Raw genomic sequence first — 18,308 nt, 5'->3', positions numbered from 1 at the left:
CTGAGGCCCCATCACCTCACACTTGACCTATTATGTTACATTCCTAACTAGTCTTCACCTGTTTCTAGTCTCTTTTCTAATAAAAACTGCACATCATTTTCGGGATAATCATCTTATCAGTCCCCTGCCTAAAACCTTTCAATGTCTCCCTCTTGTCTTCAGAATAGAGTTCAAAGTCCTCAGATGGCCTTGTGCAAGATGACTTCTTTCCCTTTGGATCCATTTCCTGCTTCTCTACACTGTGTCTTGTTCTGTGAGCCTGGCCTGTGTGGAATACATTGACAAGCTACCTTATCCTCTAGCTTTTGGTTGGGTTTCACCAACAGGGAGCACTGGCAAGAGATCAGAGGAAGGGAGGAGAGAAAGATCAGGATATTTATTTTCCTGGCTCCCTCCTCATAGACGATTTGGGTGTATCTCTCCACTGAAGGTCCCTGCTCCCCTCAAAGTGGCTTTCTCTACCTGTTCCAGTTACTATTGCTGAATACCAAACCACCCCAAAACTTAGCATTGTAAAAACAACCATTTTGTTTTGTTCATGGATTCTGTGGGTGAGGACTTTGAACAGGGCACAGCAGGAATGGCCTGTCTCTGCTCCAAAATATCTGGGGCCTCAGCTGAGAAGATTCAACCGCTGGGGGCTAGAATCATCTGGAAGCATCTTCACTTGCATGTCTGGTGGTTGGTGCCAACTAACCTAGCTAGGATAGCATCTGGGGCTGTTGAGACTGAAGTAACTTTACATGGCCTTTCCATGAGGCCTGGGCTTCTCACAGCATGACAGTCTAAAGGTAGTTGGACTTCTTATATGGCATCTTATGGACTCTAAGTTTGAGTGCTCCAGCTAACAAGGTGGAGACTACATCACCTTTTCTGATCTGGTCTTCTAAGTTATGTAGCATCACATCCAATACGTTCTATTGGTTATAAGCAAGTCACATATCCACCCAGCTCCAAGGGGAAGGGACAGAGACCCCACTTCTCAATGGGAGGGATGTAAAGAATTTGTGGTTATTTTTGTAAACCACTATAAGAATCTACCTAGTTCTCTCTTTTAGGATTCTGCTCCCTCTCCTCATTCCTCCAGGCCTAGGGATAGTAATACCCTGCCCCTACCTTCCTACCTAGTACCTTTTTAAACGTTCCTCGAATTATCCTAATTTGAGTGTTCCCTGTTTCTTGTTGGAACCCTGTCTCAGTCATCAGTGCCAGAAGTAGCCCCGAGAAACAGACCCTCAAAATGGAATTCTAGAGTTATGTTGCTAATATATTCAAGGAACACAGCTATAATTTCCTTGCTTGGGGAGAAGACTGGATGTTGGGTAATCCATGACATCCATGTAGGCATCACAATTTCTCAGATTATCACCAGTGATACTATGGGATGAGTTACAGATGGTGAGGAAGACATTGGGAGGTTAAATTGGCAGTGGCATTTAGTTGCTGTGGCAACCTGGTAGGGCTAAGCATATGAATTGCAGAGTTGCAGTGGCAATTAAATGGTCACCACCACCAGGTCTATCCATTATGCTAAGGTAAGGGCACTGGTGGAAGAGTGAAGCTCTGAGACCTGGGATGGGTATATTTAGGTAGACATGAATGAGGCTGAGAATTGCAAATCTTCAAATCCCCCTGAACCTCCTTTGCCTGAGGAGGCAACCTTTCCCCAATTTCTGAAGCAGTCATCCCCTCTCTGCATAAGTCTTTCAGTGACTTTAACTGGAATGGTTGCCTCACAAGCCAATGGTTCCTCTCCTTAGGGCCCCTGTTTAGCCACTATAAAAGCTAGATGAGTCATGGAAAAATGACAGATCATCACTAATTTAATCAGGTGGTGATGACCAAAAATTGCAATTCCAGATGTGGTATCAGCCCCAGGTACCTGATATGGAACTATTGACCTGGAAAATGCTTTTTTCTTCATTCCTATTGATAAGCAAAATCAGAATAGATTTGCATTTATGAGGAAGGAACAAGAGTATTAACTTTGCTGTTCATGCCTCAGGGTGATGTCAGCTCCCTTGTTCTTTGTCATAATATAGACCCGAGGGACTCCAAACTTCTTGACATCCCACAGAACACCATACTGGTCCATTACATTGATGTCGTTATGCTGACAGGACCTGGTAAAGAGGAAATAGCAATCCTAAATTCTTTTGTGATTAAGTATAGGTACAGACACACAAATATATATATATTTGTTTATATATATATAAAACAAATAAGCCTATCTTGTTCCTGACTTTAATTGGAATGGAACGCATATTTCACTGTTTAATGTTCAGTTTCAAACAAAAACTTTTTATCACATTTAAAAAGTTTCTTTCTACCCCTACTTTATTTGGAATGGCTGCAGAATTTCATCAAATATTTTTTCAGCATCTTTGATATGATCACAATTCTTCTCTCTCCTATTGTCGAATTATACTTACATTCCATGGTGTGCTGGCAAATGTTTAACAACTCGCTCTGGGGCAAAGTAGGGGCAGTCAAGGGGAAAGGCCTTAATTTGTAGCATTTGCTGATTTCCATGATGTAAATACTCCCATCATACCTGATTTCAAGCTGCTGATGTAAAGTCATTAAATGCAGTGATGGGACCAGATGTGCACAATTGGCTCTCACAAGCCAGTACTGGTGGGCTCCAGCACGAAACCGTGCTCCATTCCTGGGAAAACTGCCCTCTGCCATAGTGTATTAATCATTTAAAACTTAGCTGGATCCAATTTGCTAACTTTTTTTTTTTTTTAAAGATTTTATTTTTTCCTTTTTCTCCCCAAAGCCCCCCGGTACATAGTTGTGTATTCTTCGTTGTGGGTCCTTCTAGTTGTGGCATGTGGGACGCTGCCTCAGCGTGGTCTGACGAGCAGTGCCATGTCCGCGCCCAGGATTCGAACTAACGAAACACTGGGCCGCCTGCAGCGGAGCGCGCGAACCCAACCACTCGGCCACGGGGCCAGCCCCTAATTTGCTAACTTTTATTTAGAATTTTTCTATCTATACTAATTAATAAAATTGGTTTACCTTTCTTGGGTGCTCTATCAGTTTTGGCGGGAGAGTTATACTAAACTTGAAAATGAAGTGGAAAAGCTTCCATCTTTTTCCATTAAACTATTGCTCTAGAATACTTTAATTAATGTAGTAATCGCATATTTAATTAAAGTTAGATGGAAAAGTCACTTGAGCCTTGTGCCTTATTTAGTGGTAGATACTTTACTACCTTTTCCATTCCTTATCTAATTATTGGTATTCTCATTTTCTGTTACCTGTAGTTGATTTCTGTAAATGTATACATTAGAGTTCTATCTCCCTTTCCACACCATATATCTATATCTACATATACACATATCTCTTTTTTCCCCCTTTATCAAAGTTGGCAAGTGTTTGTCGATTCTATTGGATTTTCAAAGAATCAACTCTCGATCTTAAGATCAAGCATAGATTTGAAGCTGTTATTTTCTAATTCATTAATTTCTGTTCAAAACTTTCAAAATTCTATTTTCTTTTGGTTTATTTTTCATTTCCTAGAATCTGGTGTTGTATGACTAGTTCATTTATTTTCAGTCTTTTGTGTTCAATGATAACGATAAAATAGTTATTAATTACTCTCATGGGGTCATTCCTTTAATAAACAGTTATTGAGTAACTACTATATTCTAGGTTTTAGTAAAGGGGTGGCCAAGCTGGAGCCATGGATTTGGACTACAACCTGCTTTTGTATGGACTAAGAATGGTTTTTACAAGTTTAAAGTTGCAAAAACAAAGACTATGTGACAGAGACCATTTGTGGCCTGAAAAGGCTAAAATATTTCCATCTGGTCCTTTACAGGAAGTTTGCAGACTAGTGGTCTATTCTAATGGCAGTAGAGATGCCTAGACAGAAAACATTAACCAGAACCTTCCATCCCAGAGCTTGCGTAATGTACAAATTTCAGTCTTAGTCATCTTCCTGCAGTGCAGTGGTTCTCAAATGTTTTTATATCTTTGTACCACCATTCACATACAAAATATTTTTTCATAAGCAATATTTCTCATCATAGAAGTTCCTCATAAAGGGGGGAAAGGGGAACCCCAACACCCTTTAAGGATCACTGCTTCACTGCCACCATTTTCAATAGTGTATAATATTTTGAATGTTAATTTTGAATTTTCAATGAACATTTCAATGATGTGGATCTTTCCCTCTGATTTTCAAATTAAAAAGAAGACTAATCATGTCCTTTAAAAATACTTACCTTTGGTCATGTTAGAAATAAGTGTTATTTTGATATTAAGTTCATATATAGCAAGAGACCTCTGTCAAGTTGTTGAAATCTGGCCTTCGCCCAGCTATTTGTACTAAGAAGTTTCTGAGGGATATATATAAATAAGCCAATGGCAAACGGAAAACGACTTTTAGTGTCTCCTAAAATTATACTTATATACCCATTACCAGGCTCTCTGGTGATCCCTCCCCTCCCCCTCAATGCAAGGAGTTTAGACCAGAGGCCTAAGGAGGTTTTTCTTTAAGCCCAAATCCAAATACTATCACTAGTCACAGTCCATACTTGCTAAGCATTCTTCTCACAAGACAGTAAGGCGGCGGGCCAGGCCTGCAGCCTGGATTGAGAGGAGTGTACCAGAAAAAGCAAAAGCACAAAGGGCCATACACCGTTCCCTCTTTTGCAGTAAGTTGGACTAGTCTTTTAGGGCTCCAAAGGACCCTTCCCGGCAGCCACGTGAGAGCCCAGGAACGCTGGCTGAATCTGTCTCAAGTGGGCCTCTCCTGTATGTATTGCCTTACCCATTGCTTCCACACTGTTGAAGTAGGAGGAGAAAGGAATACCCCAAAAGTCCCACCCATTTTGAGGCACTTAAGTCATAGTGACTACCCTCCACATATCCCCACCCCCAAAATGCAAAATAAAAATCTACCCCCAAACTGTGTCCTTAAATCCCACCCCAAAAGATTAGTATACAAGTTCAGCCTAAAGGATGCATTTTCCCAAAGTGGAGTGATTCAGAATGAGATTATATCCTGAAGAGTTCTTGTTGTCACTCTCAAAACTGTAAAGAAAATAAAACAGCTAAGCCGGTGTGCATGTAACATCGGGACCAAAAAGCCTCGGAAATTTAGTGTTTTTTAAAATGGAACGCCATCCTGCTTTTGGGGAACAAAGACGCTGTCTTGCACATACCTGACCACACAGTACCAAAGAAGCAGGCTGATTTTACATATTTAAGTAAGAGTCGCAGAAAGTTCCCTACTACGAGTAAAAGTTGCATGGACTCCCCGTACCTCTCAGAACAGAACCAGAACTGTGAATTGCAACGCACATCTGACACTTTTGTGCTGGACTCGCCCAGGGTCGCGGGGTTATTGGAGACATTTGCATTGCGGCTATCTGAGCAAGGACCGCATTGCAAGTGATCTCTGCAGATTCATTACCTGGCACAGCCTGCATACCAGGCACACCGTCAGTTGCAAATGAACGAATACATCTTGGAGCCGAAAGACAACTCTGTTTCTGCTTTCTGCCTCCCGACATGCAGATAAGCGATTCCCACTTTATAGGTGAAGTAAATCTAAACCACAAGTTAGGAGTACTAGAGTGGCTTTATCGTGGATTCAGGGCTGTAGCAACAACAACATGACGTATGGGATTGAATGATTCCCACGAAACGTACGGGGCGGATGAAACAAAGGAGAAACAGGGTGATCACACAGATAGAAATAAGCTAAGAAGTCAGAGTCACGATAAAAAAAAATTATATAGCTTAAGTACTCAGAGCTGTGCAAATAAAATCCTCACTGTGAAGCAAAGGTGCGGGGGAGGGGGTAGAGCGGGGCAGAGCTGGGTGGAAGAAGAGGAGGAAGGGGATAAAAGGGGTTCTCAATTTACGTCGCAGTCTTGGGGGAAGAGAGCCATGTCCTCTCCTCGATTCCATCATATTGTATTTTCCCCCACTATTACGGAAATGCGTCTTTGGCATACAGGTAACTTTCAGTCAACTAAATTCCTATGGTGGCAAGAGGAATGAGATAAACAAAGGTAGAACCGCCGGGTTCCGTGTCTTTTATTTCGCCCCCAAACGCAAAGGCGGATGGAGGCGTGAGGTCTGGTAACAGGCAGAAAGTCACTTGGTTAAGGTGATCCGTCAGATCCCCTGTCCTGAGGGGGAGACGGTTTCTTGCAGAACGAGGTGCAGGAGGTGGTTCTGCTCGGCACTCAACAGCGGCCACATCTCCACCTGCAGCGACTTGACGGCCTCCGTGTCCTTTTCGTGGGTGGCCATGACCAAGGACTGGAGCAGTAGGAAGAGCTCCTCCGGAAGCTGGCCACTGCTCTCCTGCCCGTGGCTGTCGAAAGCCTCCCAGCAGTACTTCTCCAGGGTGTGGGCATGCTCCGGCAGGAGCTTGGCGGGCGGGGGTTGCAGGAGGAGCAGCAGCAGCACGCGAGACACCTCGCAGCGGACCAGCACGTCCGAGAAGGCGCCCAGCGCGGCGGGCGCGGCTGCAGAGCCGGCGTTCGGGAGCAGCAGCGCGGCCGGCAGGGCGGGGGCCGCGCCGGGTCCGGGCTGGGGCCCCGGCGGCGGCGGCGGCGGCGGCGGCGGCGGCTGCACCGGGTGGCTGCCGTGCTCCCGCGCCAGGCGCTGCATGCGCGTGAACACCGCTAAGGCGCCGCTGTAGTCGCGCGCCAGCAGCTGGCAGGAGGCGGCGTCGCCGAGCGCCTGCAACGCGGCCAGGGGCAGCTGGGGCAGCTGCAGCTGGGCGGCGCGCTGGAAGTGGCCGGCGGCGGCGGCCGGCTGGCCCAGGTCGCGCAGGGCGGCGGCCAGCTCGAGGCAGAGGGCGGCGGCGGCGGCCGGCTGGCCCAGCTCGAGGTGCAGGCGCACGGCGGCGCCCAGGGCGCTGGCGGCGGCCTGCAGCGGCTCCCCGTAGGCGGCGGGGCAGACGAGGCGCTGACGCGCGTCGCGCTCCTGCCGCAGGAAGAGGCGGGCGGCCTCGGTGAGCGCCAGCGCCTCCCCGGGCCCGTGGAAGAGCGCCTGCTGGCAGCGCGCCACCGCCAGCTGGCACCAGGCCGCGTACGGCAGGCACTCCTGGGCGCGCAGCTCGCGGCCCAGCTGTGCGAACTGCTCCCCGGCCTCCGCCACGTTCGGCTTCCGCAGGAAGCGCTTCTTCAGCTTGTTCGACACCTGGCGGTACCGGGCCAGGAAGTCCCCGGCCTCGGGCCCTGGGCCCGCGCCTCCGCCCAGGCCGCCCGCGGACGCCGCCATGTTCGCCGCCCGAGCGCTTCCGGGCGCGCCGACGCACCCGGGCGGCCGCGCCGGCGCCGGCGGCGGGCTGCGACGTACCCTGCGTCCCGCTCCAGAGGCCCAGCGCGCCGGGTGGCCCCCGTGATATGCAAAATACCCGGGTCGGGGGCGGGGCCTGGCCTGGCTGCGAGCTGCGTATGCAAATCGGGGCCCACGGGGCGGGGCCTGGCCGGGCGCCCGCTGTTGCTAGGCGACGGCTCTTTGGCCCAGGTTGCTAGGGGCGTCCCCCAGCGTCTCTAACGCAACGCGACCCAAGCGAAACTCGGGATCCACGTGGCCCTCATGCCGACTTTGCCTGTTTCTCGAGTGTCCGTCCGTCCTCCATCTTCGCGTCAAAGCCCCTGCCCCCTTGGAGTCCTTGCCCACCGCTCTGCCCACCTCCTCCCCCCGCATGCGGCCCCCCGCCCCACACCGCCACCCCCACCCCCGGTCGCCACTGCACGTTCACCGGGCCACGACGCCGCAGTCCCGGACTTGAGCTCCACCCCAGCGAACACCATCCTTCCCAACGAACACCGTCCTTCCGGGGACGTGGCCGGGCTCTGACTTGTTCGGAGCCCGTGGCGGAGTCTTGCGCACCCAGCCTCACCCCCGACCCCACCCCAGCCAGCCTTCCCACCCAAGGCCCCCCGCGACCCCACGCTGTCCACCGCTCCTCTCTGTCATCCCCGACTCCTCCCTGCCACCCCGAGCCCACCCCCCGCCGTTCCCCCTCCCTCCAAGGAGACATGTCCCGGCACCAGCACCTCCCGCGCAAAGTGACCGAAGCACGCACGCGGGTTTCCTGAAACACTTTATTCTTAGAGATTTCCCATGACTGTGCCCGAGGCCCCAGACAGGCTGGGGCCGCCCCGGGGCTGTGAGCGGGCCTGGGGCCCGACGGTCGGTCGGCCCGGGGACCCGGGTCGCGCTGGGCAGCTACTACCGGCCCGGGGCCACCTGGGAGATGGTCGTGGCGCCAAAGAAGCCGCTGAGCAGCGCGTTGTTGTGGACCGCCATGTCCACGAGCTCCGGGGTGATGCGCCTCCTGCCGCTCTTGCAGGCCTCGTTGCCCGCCAGCTCCAGGACCTTGGCCGTCAGGTACTGGATGACGGCCGCCAGGAAGACCGGGGCGGAGGGGCTCAGGCGCCGGGCGTAGTGGCCCTCCCGCAGGAGGTGCTCCACCCAGCTCACGGAAAACGACAGCTCCGCTCGGGCGGTGCGGGAGCGGGGCCGGCCCTGGCCGTGGGAGGACCCTCGACGACGACGGCTGCGATTCCCCGGCATGCTGGGCGTGGGCTGCGCGTTCTCCTCCGACGGGCCTAGCTCTTGGGCGGCGCGGTGGGATGCGGAGCCTCCGGCTCGGCTCGGCTCGGCTCGGCTCGGCTCAGCTCGGCTCGGCGCGGCTCGGCGCGGCGCGGTGCGGTGCGGTGAGGAGAGGTGCCACCGGCGGGACCAGGTGCGGTGAGGTTCGGCGAGGCGAGGTGCGAAGGCTCGGCGGCGCCCCAAGCTCTCAAGACGGCCGGTACTCAGGCCCCTCCTCGGTATCCTAGCGACGTCGGGCCGGCCCCCAGTTGGTCTGGGCGCACGCGCCGTGACAGGTAGATCCGGTGAGGTCACCGCTCTCCCATTGGCCACCGGAAGTGGCGGGCCTGGGCCCGCCAAGAAAGGGCGCGGGCACGAGCCTGCTCGCGCTGCGCCCTGGACCCTCTCTTCGAGGGAGCGTTCCCTTGCCCCTGGCTGGGAGCCTGGACGGAGAAGAACAACAGACGTGGGGACGACCCACTGCCACCAAGTGGACACCCGCGGGGCCGGGCGACCGTCGCAACTACCCGCTTCCAAAACGTTGGCGCCACCCCAAAAAGAAACCCCTGTGCCCGTCCGGCCGTCGCTCCCCACCCGCCGGCCCCACCCGACCCCTAACCCCGACTCCTCCACCGCCCCGCAAACCCACCCCAGCCCGCCACCGGCCAGCACCCAGGCAACCACTCTTGCTTCCTGTCCACAGAGGTCGGCCTCTTCTGGAGACTTCCTCCAGATGGAGTCGTACCATAAAGCGGTGGCCTTTGGTGCCTGGCTGCTTTCACTTAGCATCACGTTTTCGCTGTGGTTCGTCCCCGTGGCAGCACAAATCAGCGCTGCATTCCTCTTCGCGGCTCAGCGAGATTCCCTGGTATGGAGAGACCGCACGCTGCGTATCCACCCGTTCACCAGTGCATGGACGTTTGGGTGATGGCCACCTTCTGGCTCTTGGGAATAGCGCTGCAGTGAACATTCCCCTACAGGGATCTGTGGGAACACCTCTTCTCAATGCTTTTGGGTATGTACCCGTGAAGAGATTTATGGGTTGATTTCCCAACTCTTAATTTTATTCCATTCATCCATGTGTGTATCCTTATGCTAGTACCACATAGTTTTGGTAACTGTAGCTTTGTGCTAAGTTTTGACATAGGGAAGTGTGAGTCCTCCAACTTTTTTCTTCTTTTTCAAGATTATTTTCACCATTCAAGGTCCCTTGAAATTTCATATGAATTTAGGATTGGCTTTTACATTTCTGCAAAACAGATCATTGGGATTTTGATAGGGATTGCACTGAATCTGTAGATAACTTTGCGCAGTATTGCCAAATTGACAATATTAAGTCCTTCCAATCCATGAACACTGATATCTTTCCATTTTTTTAGGTCAATTTTAATTTCTTTCAGCAATACTTTGTAGTGTTCAGCGAAGAAGTCTTGCACCTCCTTGGCTAAATTTATTCCTATGTATTTTTTATGCTATTTTAAAGACTTGTTGTCAATTTTATTTTGGAGTTTTCATTGCTAACATATAGAAATGCAACTTATTTTTGTGTATTGATCTTGTATCCTGCAACTTTGTTGAATTTATTTATTAACTCTAATAGTGATTTGTGGATTCTTTAGGGTTTTTCTATATATGAGATCATTTCATGTGAGAATAGAGACAGTTTTACTTCTTTCTTTCCAATTTGGATGCCTTTTATTTCTTTTCTTGCCTCATGGCTCTGGCTAGGACTTGAGTTACAGTCTTGAATAGAAGCAGTGAAAGCAAGCATTCTTGTCTTATTCCTGATCTTAGGGGAAATGCTTTCTGTCTTCCACTATTGAATATGATGTTAGCTATGGGTATTTCATAAATTCCCTTTATTATGTTGAGGAATTTCCCTTCTATTCCTAGTTTACTGAGTGTTTTTTAAATCATGAAATGTTGTTGGATTTTGTTGAGTTTTTTTTATGCATCAACTGAGATGACCCTGTAGGTTTTCCCCTTCATTTTATTAATGTGGTGTTGATTAATCAATTTTCTTATGTTGAACCATCCTTGCATTCCTGGGATAATTCTTACTTGGATGTGGAATGTAGTATTTATAATAGGCTGTGGGATTCAGTTTGCTAAAATTCTTTTGAGGATTTTTGCATCTATATTCATAAAGGATATTGGTCTGTAGTTTTTTTTCTTGTGGTATATATGTCTGGCTTTGGTATCAGGTAATTCTGGCCTCATAGTATGAGTTAGCAAGTTTTCCATCCTTTTCTATCTTTTGGAACAGTTTGGGAAGGATTGACATTAATTCTTCTTTAAACAGTCAGTAGAATTCACCAGTGAAGCCACCTAGCACAGTTCCTGGCACATAAGACATGAAATCTAGGATTCGTGTAGTCATTAGCTATTTGTTGAATTAATACATTGTCTCCTTAAGAAGGTTTCTAATCAAGACACAAGGATTGAGTAAAAAATGAAGCAAATATATTTACCAAAAATAATGCTGTGATTTCTGGGACAGTGCTATAAATGCATTAATATTTTTTATCCCATAGGAAGAAAAAAATTGTTACGTCAGAACGATTTTTTAAAAATTCCCCATAAGACTATAACTCTGATATGCGATTATATAACAGGCTTACATTGATTCCTATTTTAGTGTATTCAAGCAGATGCAGAATCCCAGGTGTTTTATGAGAGATGATTATCAACTTTCCTTATGCTATATGCCAGGACTTAAATCTAGGCCTTTTGAATTGGCATTAGTACCATATTTCTCAAACTGTGTTCCCTTTCCCTTAAATATGTCATATACTTTTCTCTAGAACCTAGACATGTCAAGGTCCAAAACCCCACATGTTGGATATTAACATGTATCTCATGAATTCATACACAGGGAATCATTAGTTAGTGTTTCACGGTCCACATGTGCACGCACACATGCAAGCACACAAAGCCCACATTCTTGGAAGATCATTTTAAGACCAGTGTGGTCAGCTTCCTACTCCCAGTGCTTTCACAGCTGACTCTGCCCTAATCTAGTGCTTCTCAAACTTCACATTCTGATTCAGTAGATCTGGAATAGGGCCCAAGATACTGCATTTCTAATTGCTCCCAGGGGATGCTAATGCTGCTGGTTTGTGGCCCACACTGGATTAGCAAAGCCCTAAATGGCTTCCTCAACTTTGATGAGCCTTTTACAGGACTCCAAAGTAGAAGACTACTTCACTTGCCCAGACCTAATCTCCCTTGTTTCATTCTTCTTCCTGGTGTTTTTCTCCTTCATGTATTCCATCGTAACATCTGTCTGGTTAGAATGATTTTATTTCAGTGTTGGATACTGTTGAGAAATGCACAAAGCAAAATTAGAAGGAAGATATGATTGGGAGGAATTGCTTTTTACTCTGTCTTCACTTTCCGTGTGTCTGTGCTAATCCCTCTCTACAGGTCTTCTTTGGCAATGTGGATTCATCTGGGATAAAACACAATATTTTTAACCCTCCAATTATTGCTCGGTACATCCGTTTGCACCCAACGCATTACAGTATCCGCAGCACTCTTCGCATGGAGTTGATGGGCTGTGATTTAAACAGTAAGTGCCAAGCCATCCCATATCCCTCCCTCTCCCAACCATGGGTAGGATAACTAACCATCCTAGTTTTCCTAAGACTGAAGGGATTTCCCCTCAAGACACAGAACTATCAATGCTAAAACCAGCACAGTCCTGGGCAAACTCAGGACTTGGTATTCTAACCATGGGATTCCCCAGGGGCAGCCACCTCCTATACTACTATTAACAAGGCAATTCAAAGTCAAACAGAGCTGAGCAGAAAGTAGGGGTCATGTTAACAATAACAGAATCTGTGCAAAAGTTAATTTCTGGGAAATGATGTCATGATAACAGTAGCCCTCAAGTGTCAGTGGAGGCAGGCCAGTGGAACCTAGGCTGTATCTCGTCCTTGTGATTATGTTCTCCTTTCATTTCTCTGAGGTTGCAGCATGCCACTGGGAATGGAGAATAAAGCAATAGCAGATGCACAGATAACTGCCTCATCCTACTTAAACAATATGTTTGCCACCTGGTCTCCTTCACAAGCCCGACTTCACCTCCAGGGCAGGACTAATGCCTGGAGGCCCCGGGTAAGAGGCAACAAATTTGCCATTTAACTGATGTAGAGGAGGGAGTAGTAGTTATGAAAAAATAGAGAAAGCCCTGGACTGTTTATTCAGAGGTATTTCTGTTATCTGGTTGTTCCCAAAAGAGTATCAAGGAAGGTTGACTATGGGCAGAAAAACCCACAGATATTTAGTGGATGTACTGTGTGATTTCACACAGCATTCATTAGGAGAAATGATCCCTAATTGAACCTCCTGGAAACAGAATCTCTATGTGCAGTACTGGGCTAATATCCATCAAAGAACTGTAGTAGCTGAAGTCCAGTTTTACAGAGAAATATCAACAATTAGCCCTCTTTGCAGGTTTCTCAGTGCCTCAAAGGAAAGAATCACAGTCATATACAGTTCACTGGGCAGAATTTTTTTCCAGAACCACTCAGTTAGTGATTGTCAATCACTGAATAGCTTTTGGGGATGAACGAAGTTAATGGTTTCTGCTTCCTTCAGGGCCTTATTTTAAACCAAACAGGTTATATGACACATTGCCAAACTTTTAATACTCTAGTCAATCTGCCTATGGCTCTTATATTATTCAGCAAACATTTACTGGGCACCTATTAAATGCCTGACCCTGAGGATACAGAGATGAACCATGAAAAGTTTCAGCCCTCAAGTTGCTTAGAGTCTAATAATGGAGACTGACAAACAGATCATTAAAATGCAGAGTGATAAGTGCTGTGCTATGGTTAAGAAAAAGGGATTTAGGGATTTCTGGGAGCACATAGTGACCAGCAGGATACTAGTCTAACTAACTTCCTCAGGTGAATAATCCAAAAGAGTGGCTGCAAGTGGACTTCCAGAAGACAATGAAAGTCACAGGAATAACCACCCAGGGCGTGAAATCTCTCCTTACCAGCATGTATGTGAAGGAGTTCCTCATCTCCAGCAGTCAAGATGGCCATAACTGGACTCTGTTTCTTCAGAATGGCAAAGTAAAGGTATGCTGGTCTCATAGGAAAGGCACATAACCTCTCCTAGAGCTTGACATTTAGAAACATAACAAAGTTGAGCTATATGACCAAACTTTCAGGATAACTTTGCTGAATACCTATAGTAATAGGACACTATACAAGGTGTTCTGGGAGAACACAGTGACTCCAAGCAAGGATGTATAATCTCAGGAAATGGCAGAGTAGAGCCAAAAGTTATTTATCCTCACAGATGTTGATGTCATCCAGGATGATGGCAAGAATCAGAGGGGTGAAGAATGAGAGTTATTTGCCAAATGCTGAATGATGTCTGTATCCTCATCAGTAACTTGGATTCCAAGCCTCATTGACTTTAACTTTAGTGACCCAAACAGTCTTCCTTCCTGATGTTAATTTGCTGGAGAAGTCAACAAATTAATTAGAGGAAGTGACATAAAAGTCTTGCTATCCCATGAGTGATGGGAGAATGGATAGTTCTTCTCTATGGTCTCTTTTATCTACTTTTTTGCCAAGAATTAACCATGATGTGGTCCTTACCAAACTCTCTAGTACAATCTCTTGCCACTCAGTCCTTTGCCCTCTAAGCTCCACCCGTACTAAGAAACTCTCAGGTCGCTAAAAAGAGCATGTTCTTTCTTACACTAGGCTTTTATACATACTGTTTCTTCTACCTAGAACATTTTTTCTAGGTCCTTCCCACTGCCCCTTTCACCTGTCTCATTCTTTTAAGCCTCAGATAAACATCATCTCCTCCAAGAATTCCCTGATCCCTCAAGGCAGGATTAAAGACTTCTGCTTCTGGCAGTTTAATGGACAAGAGTATAGATAATACATACTATTCTAGAGGACATTCCCATTTCTAAAAGGATATGTCTCTGAAACATGCTACAATGTGGATGAACCTTGAAAACATTATTCTAAATGAAATGGGCTAGACATAAAAGGACAAGTATTGTATGATTCCACTTATATGAGTATGTTAGTCAGGGTTCTCTAGAGAAACAGAACCAATAGGATGTGTGCATGTGTGTGTATAAAGAGATGTATTATAAGGAGTTGGCTCACATGATTATGGAGGCTGACAAATCCCAAGATTGGCAGGGTGAGTTGGCAAGCTGGAGACCCCAGAGAACCAATGGTATAGTTCCAGTCAGAGTCCAAAGGCCTGAGAACCAGGAGAGCTGATAGCATAAGTTCCAGGCTGAAGGTCAACCGGCTCAGGACCCAGGAAGAGCTGATATTTCAGTTTGAGCCCAAAGGCTGGAAAAAGGTAATGTCCCAGTTCAAATGCAGTCGAGCAGAAAGAATTCTCTCTTACTCAGGTGAGGGTCAGCTTTTTTGTTCTATTGGGCTTCAACTGATTGGATGAGGCCCATTCACATTAGCGAGGGCTATCTGCTTTCCTCTGTCTACTTATTCAAATGTTAATCTCATCCAGAAACACCCTCACAGACACACCCAGAATAATGTTTGACCAAATATCTTGGCACCCTATGGCCCAGTCAAGTTGACACATAATATTAATAATTATAATGAGGTATCTAGAATAAGAAAATTCATAGAGACTGAAAGTAGAATAGAGGTTAAAGAGTTTTTGTTGGGGATGATGAAAATGTTTTGGGTCTAGAGAGTGGTGATGGTTGCACAACATTGTGAATGTATTTACTGCCACTGAATTTTACACTTAAAAATGGTTAAAATGGGGCCGGCCCCGTGGCCGAGTGGTTAAGTTCCCACGCTCCACTTCCCCCCCCTGCGGTTTCGCTGGTTCAGATCCCAGGTGCAGACATGGCACTGCTGGTCAGGCCATGCTGAGGTGGTGTCCCACATAGCACAACCAGAGGCACTCACAACTGGAATATACAACCATGTACTGGGGGGCTTTGGGGAGAAGAAGAAGAAGAAGAAAAAAATGGTTAAAATGGTAAATTATATGTTGTGTATATATTACCACAGTAAAAAAAGCTATATTACTTACAGTACGTATTTCTTAATGCATTGCTACACTCAGTGAAGAAAGGAGAATCTCAGCCTCCTCACGAACAGCAACAAAAAAATCCCATGAGCTTTTACTTAAAAATAATCAGCTTAGGGGCTGGCCCCGTGGCCGAGTGGTTAAATTCGCGCGCTCCGCTGCAGGCGGCCCAGTGTTTCGTTACTTCGAATCCTGGGCGCGGACATGGCACTGCTCATCAGACCACGCTGAGGCAGCGTCTCACATGCCACAACTAGAAGAACCCACAACGAAGAATACACAACTATGTACCGGGGGGCTTTGGGGAGAAAAAGGAAAAAAATAAAATCTTTAAAAAAAAAAATAATCAGCTTAAATCAGAGCAAAGAGAGGCGAAAAATGAGAAAATGTAAAATGCAGCACCTTTCCTAAAGGAAAATGCTGATATTAGTTTGTTATTGGGAGACTAAGGTCTGAGCAAAATGCCAGAAGAGCTGAATATGAGACTTCTGCACTAAGTAATGAACCCCAGAAAGGAGCTAAAGTTGTTGAGGATAAGTAGCACCTCCTTTCTCAAATCCACTCTAGAAGAAAGCACTCCCAGTTTAGATCTCCAGGATTCCCACATATTAAAATGATAAGGTCATAAACATAGATCAGCAAACATGCAAGACAGCAAGCCAATGTCACTACAAGTGAGCAAAAACAATACAGATTTAGAATCTGAAGAACATCAGATATCAACATTATCAGATACATATAATAAAATAATTATGCATAAAATAGTTAAAGTAATGAATTATGGACACATAAAAATAAATGACAAATTATCCAAAATTATTAGGCAGTTTTGGAAAAAAACCCAGTACTTTTAGAAATGAAAAATATAATTAACAATCAAAGAAAGACTTAGCATATTAGACACAGCCAAAAAGAATTTAGTAAATCGAAAAATATATCTGAAGAAATTACCCAGAATGGAGCACAGAAGATGAAACATATGAAAAAGAAATGTAGAGATATAGGAGATACAGAGAAAGCCTAACATATCTAATTAAAATCCCAGTGTGAAAGGAAAGGAATAGTGGAGAAGGTGCAAACAAACAAGAATGCTCACTTTTGCCACTTTTATTCAACATTGTACTGGAAGTGCTAGCCAGAGAAATTAGGTGAGAAAAAGAAATAAAAGTCATCCAAATTGGAAAGGAAGAAGCAAAATTATCTCTCTTCACCAATGATATGATTTTATGTGTAGAAAATCCTAAAGAATCCACCAAAAAACCCTATTAGAGCTAATAAATGAACTCAGCAAAGTTGCAGGATACATAATCAACACACAAAAATCAGTTGTATTTCTATATACTAGCAATGAAAAATCTGAAAAGGAAATTAACAAAACCATTTTATTTATAATAGCATCAAAAATAATAAAATATTTTGGAATAAATTTAATCAAGGAGATGCAAGGCTCAAACACTGAAAACTGCAAAGCAGTGCTGAAAAAAATTAAAGAAGATCTAAATAAATGGAAAGATATCTGGGTTCATGGATTGGAAGACTTAATATTGTTAAGATGGCAATGCTACCCAAAGCCATCTACAGATTCAATGCAATCCCTATCAAAATCCCAATGGCCATTTTTGCAGAAATGGACAAGCTGATCTTAAAATTCATCTGGAATTGCAAGGGACTCCAAATAGCCAAAACAATCTTGAAAAAGAACAAAGTTGGAGGATACACACTTCTCAATTTCAAAACTTACTACAAAGCTACAGCAATAAAAACAGTGTGGTATTGACATAAAGATGGACAGATCGATGGAATAGAATCAAGGTCCAGAAATAAGCCTATACAACTATGGTAAATTGATTTTCAATAAGGGTGCCAAGACTATTCAATGGGAAAAGAATAGTCTCTTCAACAAATGGTACTGGGAAAACTGCATATCCACATGCAAAGAATGAAGTCACCACACACCACATACAAAAATTAATTCAAAATGGATCATATACCTAAAAATAGGAGCCAAAACTATAAAACTCTTAGCAAAATTATAGAAGTAAATCTTTATGACCTTGGATTTGACAATGGTTTCTTAGATGTGACACCACAATCACAAGCAACAAAAGATAAATAGATATAGTGAACTTCTTCAAAATTAAAATCTTTTGTACATCAAAGGACACTATCAAGAAATTGAAAAGACAACCCACAGTATGGGAGAAAATATTTGCCAATTGATAAAGGGTCTAGTATCCAGGATATGAAAAGAACTCTTAAACTCAACAACAAAAAGACAACCAAATTTAAAAATAGGCAAAGGACTTCAACAGGCATTTCTCCAATGAAGATATACAAATGACCAACAAGCACATGAACATCAACCTCACTAGGCATTAGGAAAATTCAAATCAAAACGACAATAAGATATCGCTTCACACCCACGAGGATGGCTATAATTTCTTAAAAATACAGAAAAAGTGTTAGCAAGAATGTGGAAAAATTAGAACCCACATTGCTAATGGGAATGTGAAATGGGGCAGCCACTGTAGAAAACATTTTGGTGGTTCCTCAATAAGGTAAACATAAAATTATCATATGACCCAGCAATTTCTCTACTGGGTATATACCCAAAAGAATTGAAAAAAGTCAATTAATAAAAACTTTAAGCAAGTGCTCATAGCAGCTCTATT

At 45.5% G+C, this 18,308-nt stretch overlaps 3 protein-coding genes across 18 annotated transcripts in view; 1 reads left to right on the top strand and 2 right to left on the bottom strand.

The window, feature by feature from the left end:
• Positions 1 to 18,308, top strand: part of F8 (coagulation factor VIII) — a 141,694-nt gene that overhangs the window by 101,772 nt on the left and 21,614 nt on the right. For 11 of the 16 annotated variants that reach the window (XR_011499947.1, XR_011499948.1, XM_070503318.1 and 8 more), the window contains 3 exons: positions 12,004 to 12,148; positions 12,548 to 12,696; positions 13,494 to 13,670. Coding sequence is in view for 11 of the 16 variants with exons in the window: in XM_070503318.1 (XP_070359419.1) it covers positions 12,004 to 12,148; positions 12,548 to 12,696; positions 13,494 to 13,670 (471 nt within the window). In the remaining 5 variants the exon portion in view is untranslated. The other 5 variants (XR_011499949.1, XM_070503325.1, XR_011499951.1 and 2 more) reach the window with 4 other exon arrangements.
• LOC123282697 (40-kDa huntingtin-associated protein) lies at positions 5,582 to 7,377 on the bottom strand. Its single transcript, XM_044764185.2, has one exon. The coding sequence runs from the start codon at positions 7,252 to 7,254 to the stop codon at positions 6,139 to 6,141; it is 1,116 nt and encodes a 371-aa protein (XP_044620120.2). The 5' UTR covers positions 7,255 to 7,377; the 3' UTR covers positions 5,582 to 6,138.
• H2AB1 (H2A.B variant histone 1) lies at positions 7,539 to 9,588 on the bottom strand. The gene has a single exon (XM_070503330.1). The coding sequence runs from the start codon at positions 9,364 to 9,366 to the stop codon at positions 8,215 to 8,217; it is 1,152 nt and encodes a 383-aa protein (XP_070359431.1). The 5' UTR covers positions 9,367 to 9,588; the 3' UTR covers positions 7,539 to 8,214.

This window comes from Equus asinus, chromosome X (assembly GCF_041296235.1).
Source record: "Equus asinus isolate D_3611 breed Donkey chromosome X, EquAss-T2T_v2, whole genome shotgun sequence".
Lineage (NCBI taxonomy): Eukaryota > Metazoa > Chordata > Mammalia > Perissodactyla > Equidae > Equus > Equus asinus.
Note: the sequence above shows the minus strand (reverse complement) of the source record. Positions and strands in the feature narration are given on the sequence as shown.